The sequence below is a fragment of the Colletotrichum paranaense genome (assembly GCF_030867605.1).
Source record: "Colletotrichum paranaense strain IMI 384185 chromosome Unknown Scaffold_2.1, whole genome shotgun sequence".
NCBI classification, from domain to species: domain Eukaryota; kingdom Fungi; phylum Ascomycota; class Sordariomycetes; order Glomerellales; family Glomerellaceae; genus Colletotrichum; species Colletotrichum paranaense.
Genome location: NW_026848960.1, coordinates 3,280,692 through 3,291,978, shown reverse-complemented (window position 1 = coordinate 3,291,978; position 11,287 = coordinate 3,280,692). Strand labels below are relative to the sequence as shown.

General features: G+C 52.5%; 3 protein-coding genes across 3 annotated transcripts; 2 read left to right on the top strand and 1 right to left on the bottom strand.

Annotated features, from left to right (window-relative positions):
• Window positions 1–2,287: 2,287 nt before the first annotated feature.
• Window positions 2,288–3,538, bottom strand: CPAR01_03005 (Mob1/phocein family protein; the record flags this gene model as incomplete). The annotated part of the gene is made up of 3 exons (XM_060487292.1): window positions 2,288–2,828; window positions 2,876–2,987; window positions 3,037–3,538. 3 exons carry the CDS (start codon window positions 3,536–3,538, stop codon window positions 2,288–2,290), a joined length of 1,155 nt encoding a protein of 384 aa, XP_060354620.1.
• A 2,109-nt stretch (window positions 3,539–5,647) lies between these two features.
• On the top strand, window positions 5,648–6,905 carry CPAR01_03004 (uncharacterized protein; the record flags this gene model as incomplete). The annotated part of the gene is made up of 2 exons (XM_060487291.1): window positions 5,648–5,902; window positions 5,952–6,905. 2 exons carry the CDS (start codon window positions 5,648–5,650, stop codon window positions 6,903–6,905), a joined length of 1,209 nt encoding a protein of 402 aa, XP_060354619.1.
• A 1,707-nt stretch (window positions 6,906–8,612) lies between these two features.
• On the top strand, window positions 8,613–10,602 carry CPAR01_03003 (patatin-like phospholipase; the record flags this gene model as incomplete). Its single annotated transcript, XM_060487290.1, has 4 exons — window positions 8,613–8,672; window positions 8,808–8,938; window positions 9,008–9,824; window positions 9,880–10,602. 4 exons carry the CDS (start codon window positions 8,613–8,615, stop codon window positions 10,600–10,602), a joined length of 1,731 nt encoding a protein of 576 aa, XP_060354618.1.
• Window positions 10,603–11,287: the final 685 nt, after the last annotated feature.

Here is an 11,287-nt window from a genome sequence, read left to right as displayed (position 1 = left end):
CTGCGTAAGCTCGTCGTCTGTGTGCGGAGAGAGATCAGACGTCCGGAGCACTCTCTCTATATATATGTCGTCCGAACTTCAGACTTTTCAATCCCATAAACTCTCTAAATATGACATTGAGTAACTCGTTGATACGGACCGTCAATCTGGCGGGACGCGGATCCGGAACCGCGAGAGAAAGTGTAGTTGGCTTTCCGGTATGTTCTCAGTAACCTGTACTATGTGCTGGGTTGGGGCTCTGGTTCGAGTTCACGGAGGTATGGCGGGATAGCCTTGGGGAAATAGATACCAGCATCGGCTATTTTGTGCGTAGTACTACATAATTGAAAAAAGAACGATATGAATCTCATAGACCAAATGCTTCCTGGAATCTACATCGTGATAGCGTGCACATCGTGTCGAAGCCAGGATATCTATCCCTCTCAGAACAAAGCTTGAATACCTTCCAAATTCCCTCTTCACTTCTACTGTAACTTTTTCCGAAGCTCAGAAAGGAAGTAATGCCGAAGCCCAAAGTCTTCAAATGAGGTGTACAGATGGAAGACTAAAGGAGAAAGCCACCTCAGGTCCATCGTGGACTTGTACCATCGGTTTGAACTTTGAGGATAGCTTTGCCATCTGAAATGATTGGCAACACATTCTTAGCAGGAGGTTTGGCCGATGGGGGCAAGAGTAATTCCCACCAAACGCTTCTCAGTCCCGAGATATCCTGTTGGAGGAGGAGAAGAGGCTTGCTTAGTAGTGAGATGACTCGTTTGGGTTACCGTCGTGAAAACGGTATCATCGTCTGATGCTGATATTTAGGTTCCGTCACATTCTGTCCATTCACACTGGTCTTTCTTCCCCGCAGTTGACAAACAGACGTCTGATTGTCTCACGAGTCAAGCTCTACGAAAAGGACTCGACTGCTATGTAGAAAGTAGGATTATCTGTAAGCTTCAGTCTTTCTGAAGAGACATCGGATTGAAGTAGATGGACATGTAAGCTTGTGGATTCTCTCAGCTTTGACTCTCGAGCACGATAGAAAGAAAATGTCAGATATCCTACGCTAAGCTTCTTCAATATCGTCATCGAGTTTCTTCGGCTTTCTATTTTCGAAGAGCCTCATATGATAGAGCCGTGAGTAGGCACACATGGATCATTCAGTCTCCCAATTGGGCCAGACTGCTTACGCCTCTAATTATTAGTCTACCGCTCGATTGACCTCAAATTAAATCTCAGTAAATTTTGCCCTAGGCCTTCTACTTGAGAGGACATCGCAGGGACGAAGGAAAAGAATTGAAACTCATGAAGGATCTCGGAGGTAGTACCTACGCAAGCCGCCTCTTGGAGTCCTAACATGGGGGGAGGGGGCTTGAAGGTGATCTAGACATACCAATATCCCGACTGCTCTGGATGGGATTTTATACAGATTGAGGAATTCTTTAGGTCTAGTGACTAGACGCTTCGCGAAGAGCAGGCATGCTCTGGTTGATACATTCTTCATGTATGATCCTTTAAATCCATGTGGATGTCGACGGACGAGCCAGAAGCCTCTTCGTCGGGCGTGAAGTAGATTTCAATGATACTTAGGACGACTCTCATTAAGGCTGTTTACGTACTTACATGTGAGAGGTCCACACACTCATGGAGACAGACTCACTACTCCATGGAGGCTCAAGGAGTCAACAGTGTGATGTTGATGAGCCGTTTGCAGTCATGCTTTCGAATACGTCTAGTTAATTCACGGAAGGTCCGATCGAGATCAAGTAGCTAGCCATCCAATCATCACTCGGTCAGTCAGGCTCGATGGAGCAAAGCAGGCAAGCATCCTTCTGTCAAGTCAAGTGTGATTTGTGTATGGAATCGTCGTCTACGAATAATTCCTCTTCCCTCCTCATGGCCGCTCCCCTGTGAGACGATTTGGCCGCCTCTCTTATGGGGTGTCTCAAGACCTTGCCTGGCCTCATAGCAAATCCGAAAACTCCAACATACAGCCCGTTTCTTTCTCTTTTCTCCCCGGGACTGCTGCAAATGCAATGCGTGCGTACGTGTGAAAAATGCGTTTCCTTATTGTTGTCGTGCTTGGCTCTGGAGGCCCCATTTGCTTCTTTTCCAGCCTTGACGAGCAAAGATTCCGGTGGTAAGAGTGTCGGCTACCCCCTAACCAGATGAGTCCAAAAAGTTCCAAAAGACTCAAGCTTTCCAGAACTCAGGAATAGCCGAAAGACACAATGAAGCCGGCCATCATCTATGGAGGTTCGATGCCTCTAGCTGCCGTGCCTGGCTCGTCTCTGAAAGAAGTCTATCAAACGCCGGCAAGTTGCATCAGGCGCTCGCCAGCGCGGAGATTGGCATACTCGTAAGCCTTGGACTCGGGTGGAAAGGTGCCGTTGGCAGCCCAAAGGTCGATTAGCGGCTGCATGGGCTCGAGCTCATGAGGCTTGAGCATGTCGAGAGCAGTGGCGGTCAGGATGAAGTGGCTGAAGCAACTGTTGAGGGACTTCTCGAGGTTGAGGTGGTAGAAAGGCTCGGTGAAATGAGCCCAGTAGAGGTGAGAGTAGACGCGGAACATCTGGCGGAAGATGGTTTGGCAGACGTCAATGAAATTCTGCGGGAAACCTGATCGCTTGCCGATCCAGTCGGGCTCACCAGGGTTTGTGAGCTGTGAGAGGGGCGTGGTGGTGATGTTTGCGTTGTGCGCATACGAGACGCCCGAGGGGTCGGTCGGGAAGATGTTGGTGTCGTCAATCTTGCCTGAGATCCATCTCTGCATAAGAGTCATGTATTCGGCGGCAGGAAGCTCGACAGGCTCCCGACGGCTGTTAAGCCAAGTGAATGAGTGGTTCCTGAGAATTATTAGCTTGTGACAGGAAGAAGTGTCGGCGAACCTTACGCTCCGGCGGACATCCTGGGACACGTAGTGCCGTTGCAGATCGTCGAGCCATCTTCCTCCTTCTCGTGGAGAACACGGACAAAGTTCCACAGGTTGCGGTAGTGCTCAACCACTGCGAAGAATCAGTAACCAGAGATGTAGGAGTAAGAGTGACTACGCACCTTGATGCGCGATCCACTCGCCCTGTTCGACCGTCTTGGGTCTCGCACTCAGAGTCATAAAGTTGCCCTTGACGATATGCTTGCCATAGTTGGAGTTCAGCCAGATGGGCATAGGCCGTGGCAGATGGTAGGAGCCGAGAAGGCCGTCGCCGTCGGATAAGCCACCCTGGTCGTCCATGCCAATGGAGTGGGCGAGCGAAGGAGAGTTGGGCAGAGGCGGGACTTTCGGAGCCAAGTTGGTGGATGACTGGCTTCCCTGAGAAACGGTCGGTGACGTAGGCTGACCGGCGGTTGAGGACGTTGGAGACTTGTTCGAGCCCGGCGGTTTGGCGGCTTGGCCCCGGAAGCGGGCGTTGCTATTCATCGGAGTCTGATTAGTCGATGGTATCTCACGACTGATAGAAGCACTGTAAAGCATAGAAAACTGTCCAGCAGGATGATGAACCCAACCACCAGACCAGGTACCCGAGGGAACCAGGCCATAAGGGTTTGCACCAGCCATGTTGTTTCTTGCTGAGTGAGACACAGCATCAGGGACTTCTGAGGGCTTCTTTTGGTAATGGAAGGGATGTCTGTCTGAGACCTGTGCCAACTAGGCCACAAGGCAGAGCTGGTGTTCTGAGAAGATGTTTTGGGAGTGTGGTTGTTTGGCGAGTGTTTGTGTTTGATGAGATTTCTTGGGAGGAAAAGAGTTCAGGCTTGTTTTTGATTTTTGAAGTGTCGTGGCTCCTGGCAAGTAGGCTCATATTGCCCCGCTTGAGTGACAACAATGATATCCTGCCCTTGAGGGCCCGTTGCCGATGGAAATGGCCATGTCAGACAGATCGTGTGCGTGAGACCCAGTCTAAGAAAGACGACGATCCGGGGATAGTGGAGCAGTGAAGGACCCAGATATATCTTGCAGTGACTTCTTTGTCGTAGAGGCGATGAAGTAACGCGAGGCTTCCGTCCTGGTCCAAGAAGCAATCGATTTTCTTCCTTTTCGAGATCCCTTTAGGACCCCCTCAAACAAAACATGCGTATGTTGAACGGCTTCCAGCTCAGCTCAGCTCACTTGACCGTTGAGCAAATGACTTCGGTACGACAGCAAAGTCGGCAGAAATCATGACATTCCAGTTGTCGACGAGATCTCATGGCTATAGCCTCCTTTGTCTCCATTGCATGCGTGCTTTGTTTGCTGTCTCAATGTTGGCGGTTTCGAGTGTGGTTCGGTCCTTGCTGCCACCTGTCTCTCTCTTCCTTTCGAAGTTGAAGGTGCATTCTGCAGCCGAGCTGAAAAATTGGCAAAGGATGATACTGAGGCCGAAGGTAACCTGAGCATTCAGTCCTCGCTGATGCCTCACATGTTTCTGCCGTGATGGATGATCCCAAGCCTGGCATTTGGCCATGGCAGCAATGTCACACACAGCCGAGGTAGGTTATCCGATAGCCCCTCCTCATTAAAAGAACAAGTAGCCATCAGAAGTTCCCCAACTGTGCTGCTTGAATCCCAGGGCTGGTTCGCCTCTTAAGATCGGATGTTTTGGCAATGCCTTCATGTGTGATAATGCACCCCATGTCTCGGCGGGTGATGGCCGGGCCGTGTTGCATGTACCAAAGTACGGGCTGCCGCGGCACTAGCCGAGGAACCAAACTTCACAGCTGTCTGCTGTGCAGCCACCGTAGATCGCCCGCTGGGTTCTCGGTCTTTCCATCATGCAGAGAACAGTGGGGGTAAGGGAGGAGCAGAAGAAGCAATTCGCAAAATGGAAAAGGAACAGAATGGACAATGAAAGGCAACTCACATTCCTGAAAAGAGGTTCGACATGGTAGGAGGAGGTACCGCGGTGAGGGGGAATCGGAGGGGGTTATAAAGTTGGGTCGACCGGCGCACCTCCTGGGAAGACTTAAGAGGCTGGGACTATCGAGTTTCAGCTCTGCTGATTCGAGTTCAGTCCGTTTGATAATCGAAAATGATCGGATATCGAGCAAGGAGAGAGGGTTAAGCTGAAAAGGGGCGATTGAAGGTGAGCTTCTTCAGACTACGTTCGCTCCTGCATCCACGAGGAGTAGCGGCATAAGAAGCGCTAGACTTGAAGTGTCACATTAAGCGAGTGCACAGGCCCGATCCCCACAGCAATTGGGTCCGAATGGTCTTGCTCCATCGCCATTGGGCTCACGCTAGAGGCGTTGGGAGGGACGTTTCTCAGCCTCGTGTGGCGCACAAGAGGTTGGGGAGGTGAGCACTGAGCAAGCAGTCGCACAACTTGTACTCTGTAATTTCCTCAATAATAGGAGAAACAAGACGAGTTGGAGATATTACAAATTACCTCCACTGAGTCCCCTGAACAAGATCCACTGTAGCTGGAGCATGTGCCGAAGTCCCCGCTCGGCAGTTTTACACGTACAAAGTGGCTTCAAGCACGTGTGGCGGTGCTTCAGCCTCACTCAGGCTTGAACTGACCTCCAGGTGGGTCAGAATTTGGACAGGGATCTATCAAGCCTCTTCCTCTGCGCGCAAGAGGAAAGAAGCTAGGTCACCTACCTCTGTGTCAACCATACATGCTCAGTTGACCGCCAATTTTCCAATACCGAACACGCTGCATCGCCTATCGCACGAATCATCGTCATCATGTCGGATTCCGAAGAATTGAACGAGCTTCCCGAGGATGAGGAGGAGGAGGACCTCTTCGGCGACGAGCCAGCAGACGATCTTCAGGAAGACAGAAGTCGCGCCGGTAGCGTACGCGAAGACGCATCCGACCGTGATGAGGGTGATGGCTACGGTAGAGATGACGAGGCCCCTTTGCCGACCGATTATGAGACAAAGGTCATCGAGGCCGTTGAAATGCAACGTCATCGCACTCCCAAGTCGAAAGACCAGAGAGTAAGTCATGGGAATTTCGATGCACCTGAAGTGCCCTGACAATCACCAGTTACGGTCTCTACGCGTCCCCAAGTTCATGAAGATCATTCCCACGATCTACGATCCCGAGACTTTCGAGCCTACTGAGCACGATATTGAAAACGCGAAAGCCGACGTACCCAAGGCCGACATCCGCGTTCGACGACAAGGAAACAAGCTGCAGAGCAACACCATGATTCACAGATGGAGCGACGGTTCTGTGACTATGACGGTCGGAGACGAGCATTTTGAAGTCTCTACCAAGGCATTAGCCCCCGGACCTAACGAGCCATACTCTGAGCTTCAGGATGGACACTACTATGCTGCTGCGGCGGAGTTGACCAGCAACTTCCTCATGTTTGTTGGGCATGTCACCGATCAATACATTGTACGGCCCGGAAAGGAAGTGGCGGACGATGCGCTCGCTGCACTCGCCGAGCGCATGGCGTCGATATCGCAAAAGCCTCAGGAGAAGGACATGATCATCAACACCATTCAGGATCCCGAGCTGCGCAAGAGGCAAGCGGAGCAGGCAGAGAAAGAGCGCATGAAGATGCAAAGACGTCGCGAGACTCAGACCGCACGTATGGATGCTACCCGCGGCGGATTCGGTCGCAGTGGAGGCCTCTCCATCGGCGACCTTGAGGGTGGACGACGTGGCGGTGGTTCGCGCAAGAGAGGCATGCCTGGCGCGCCGAAGCAAAAAAGAAGACGTCCCGAGTATGACTCTGACGATGATCTGCCTTCTGGCGCCCGCAGAGGAGACGAATACGACATGGAGGACGACTTCATCGTGGCTAGTGATGACGAGGTCAGCGAGGTTGAACATGACGATGACGATGAGGAGCTCCTTGACGAGGCACCACGATCCAAGAAGCGTCGGGTTTCGGATGACGAAGACGCTGATGGAGATGATGATGACAACATGGAGCCAAGTGGCAGAGGAAGGCGCCGTCACGTTGTCGACGATGACGATTCGGAGTGAGGCGTTGAGAACGAGAAAATATGCTTGACTGCAGATTCAGGCTCGGTGGAGAGGATCAAAGTTTGTACTATACCACGGCATTTTCCTCTATGCAAGCTGCGCGCCGAGAGCGGCGACTACTATTACTACATCCAAATTTATACTTGCCATGCGGAAGATGATCGTTTTCAATGTGTCTCGATATCCCGAATGAACCTAATCAGTACATGAGAGTCGCTTCGTGACAATTGTCCTCCGAGTTTTGGCCGTACTGAGACTGGCGCGAACAAGCGGCACGACACGTGCAGCGTTTGAGCTAAATCTTTTGTCATGGCTCTCAGACCGGACCGTTGGTAGCCAATTTGACTTTGTTGGGAGCTGCGCAAGTGGCACATCCGTCACTTACTGTAGCTCAATGATTTAGCGGACTCTACAGCCTGCAACCTGCTCTGATATGATTTTTTTCTTTTTTCGAAAATGTGAACATCTCTCGGTGCTCACGCGAATTACATGTACCTCGGGCGAATGACGTGAAGGGCCGTGGAGCATGCCCAGCTCCCTTGCACTGCCAAATTGCAAGCCATTATCACATGTCGAAGCTCTCCGCCAGGGATGAGGCATTGGGGTACTGGGGCGGGCGGCACACATACCTAGCCAAGGAGCTGACAGAGCTTGCCTGCCCACCCTCCCCTTCTCCAGCTTTATGTACAGCAGCTCGGGAAGCAGCGGCAGCGCAGGTGTGTGGGGTACCTTTGGGGTCTCGTGGTCAACATGAACCATGACATTATCCCACAGTTACACTGGGCAAATACAGCAACCACTCACTGTGGAGGGGATAATCCTGGGGGGATGAGGGGAAGGAAGCTGCTGCAGCCTGCCCCAGATCATCCGGCAGCATCAAAAGAGAAACATTGCAAATGGAAGCTGCTGTGGGAATTCGGCGGCAGATCCGGACCCTGCCTGCTACCTTGCCCTCCGTGCAGCAGGCCGCAAAACATAATAGAGGTAATGTCCGTAACCCTTTTATTGCCGTGGGCCGAGCCAAACCACAGACACCTGTGACCTACGTGCCTACCTACCTTACCTATCCGCACCGAAACCTCACAGCTGTCTGGCTGTCATCGGCACGGTGGTTCGGGTCGAGTCAACAAGTACCTTTCCTTCTCCAATTTGGTATAGAACGAACTCACGGGCTTCGAGTCAACTCATCGTCCCTCCTCTCCCGCAGCCGCCGGACCGTTCGAAGACACGATTCTACCTTACTCTCGCATCCCTCTCCCTCTCCATCTTAGCGTCCACCATCCGCTCGCCCGCTCGTTCGTTCGACCGCACGTGCGCTTCTTCTTCTACCACTTGGTACTACTACGGCCCTTGGATCTCGATCAATCTTGTCAGAATCTGCGAAAGCCCACCTGCAACACCCAGGCTCGACGTCGCAAACTCACCGTCCTCCTCTCACTCTCTCTTTATCTCTGTATATTTATCCTTCTGCTTGATCTACAACCAATCCTCCCAACCTGTCTTGCCCGTCCAGCCCTCTCCCTAGGAACTGGAATGCAAACACCATCCTAATCAGAGACACGACGCTCGCCTCACACCACCCGCCCATAATGCCATAATTGCCATGAACACCCAATATCACTCGTCACTATCCTCATCAGCATTGCTACTCCCCGCCAGCTTGGGATCCTGCATGGTCTTCACCACCACAGTCGCCGTCGCGCAACCATGGGAGTAGTCGTTGCGCTCTGGCAAGTGGCCGTAGATGTGACGCAATTCTGGCAACGGGTACGTATGGCCTTGTAGTTCTCCCCAAGGTATCCGTTGCATTTGCTCTGCTCGTTTGACACGAGCTTGTTCGCAACGGATACCTTAGCTTGATTAGCATGTGCTGCGGCTGACCTCGAATGCGCCCATCAACAGAAACTCCGCGATTGGTACACACGCAAGACCCCCATCGAACTATGGCTCGAACTACTTCGCCATGCCGAAGCCTTCGAAGACTGGGAAGAGGCGGCCCTGCATCTAGATAACCTGCTTGGACTGGACTTGTGGTGAGAAAAGACCCCCATCCAAATCGTGTTAGTGTCTCACAAACACATGCTAAAAGGCTTCATCAACAGGAGGAATAACCCAACGTCCAAGTACTACGATTACCGCCTAATCAACGAGCGCCTCAACTCCCTCATTACTGCGAGAGAAGATGGGAACCTGAACCAACTGGTCAACCTCCTTCGTTCCGGCCTGATTCGCAACTTGGGCAACATCACTGCCCCGACGCTTTACAACCGGTCCTTCGCTGGCACCAAGTATCTAATAGAGGAATACATAACGCAGATTGCTGAAGCGGTCGAGGATATCACCCACTTGCCGACAACGCCCGGGTCTGATCCTCATGGAGCACCTGTCGGACTGACAAACCAGATGAAGCTGGATTTTATCCATGATACAAGGCAGGCTTTCGGTAGGAGTACGCTCGTCCTGCAAGGCGGTGCCATATTCGGAGTATGTCATCTTGGTGTCGTGAAGGCGTTATTTCTTCGAGGTCTCCTGCCGCGGATCATCACCGGAACCGCGACGGGCGCTCTCATTGCCGCATTGGTGGCCATTCACACCGAAGAGGAGCTCCCCAACGTCCTCAAGGGAGAGGGTATTGACCTGTCTGCTTTTTCTGGGAAATCCAAGTCTGAAAAGGGCCCACAAAAGGAGCAGTCCTACGCAACGAGATGGAATACTCTTTTGCGGAGGCTAAAGAGATTCACTCGAGAAGGCTATTTCCTTGACGTCAAAGTGTTAGAGGACTGCGTGCGAGCCAACGTGGGTGACCTAACTTTCGAGGAAGCGTATAATCGGAGCAAGAGGGTGTTGAATATCACCGTTGCAACCGCCGATCAAGGCGGTGTACCAACGCTGCTCAACTACCTGACAGCACCCAACGTGGTGAGTACTTATTTTGTTCTTCAAAAGGAAGCGGCAGCACACTGACATATACAAGCTTATCTGGACTGCCGCGGTCGCCTCGAATGCTTCCACTGCAACATTGTATGGTCACCGGGAAACCACTGTTCTTTGCAAAGATGCCAATGGCAACATCGTACCATGGGCACCCGCAAACACAATCGACTTCCACCACTGGACTCACGTATCTTATTCGGACCGCGAGTCACCCCTTTTGAGAATTGCCGAGCTGTTCAACGTAAACCACTTCATCGTCAGCCAGGCTCGGCCTTACCTTATTCCGTTCTTGCAGAGCGATATGCATGGCCCATCCCTCATGGAGACGCGTAATAGCACAACGTCCATTACAGCATTCCTAGCTCGTATGGTTGGGTTAGAGCTCAGGCACCGGCTGCGCCAGCTGGACACGTTACGCCTCCTTCCAGCAGGCATCCGGCGCTTCCTCGTCGACGAACAAGTGCCAGGCGCGTCCATGACGTTAGTCCCAGAAGTGACCGCTGGCGACTTTGTGCGCCTGCTCGAGACGCCGACTAGAGAAACGCTGGACTATTGGATATCGAGAGGGGAGCGGAGCGTGTGGCCTGCCGTTGCCGCGCTTCGCATCCGTTGCGCGGTTGAAAACGAGCTAGATAGGTCCTATCAAACCGTCCGAAGGTTGAAGGCGGGCGGGCTCAGGAGAAAGGGCTCAACGGCGGCGGCGGCATCGATGGACAATAATAGCAAGGAACGGAGAGCTAGCAGTCTCGGGGCCGCATATTGACAGCGTCGCCCGCAGGCAGAGTGTGGATCGCGGCTGGTCACGGGAAATGACAAGGGGGCTACAGCTACGATTTGAATAATCCGATATGATCCTGGAGCATGCAACGCCCACGTTGAGACAAGACGCACGCAAGCTTACCCTCTCTGCGCAAGGCGTATTGCAGTTGGGGGCGGGCTTATGTACAGACACAAGCATGTTCTGGTTGGCCGTGGTGGGGCGGACGTGCAAGCTTCGACAAAACGATGCGGTGTTGTCGAGGGCATGCGGAATGCGCATCGGTAGTGATCGAGGGCAAGATGTTCTCGAAGCTTGCCTCTTTGGGCTGTCGGTCAGACGTTGGAGGTGGGCTCCGCAAGGTGTAGGAGATGCAGGAGGTTCAGCTCGGCCGGGATGAGGGGAGGAGCGATAGGTGTTCATAGCTTTGTATGACGAAGAGACGCGTCCAGTGACGAGTCTGATGACCCAAATTCACGAGAGCCTTTTTTTTTCTTGTTGCTATATCCATACCCTAACTACATGATGCCAAATCTGGAGACCGACGGGTGTGCACCTGATGAACCTACATGAAAAAGCAACAAGCATGAGCAGGGAGCGGGACCGTGGACGCCTTGCCGCGCGCCCTCGCCATGCAGGTGTTTGCATGCTCGTTTATCCCTCATCAGAGTCGCAGTTGTCCCCCTTGGAC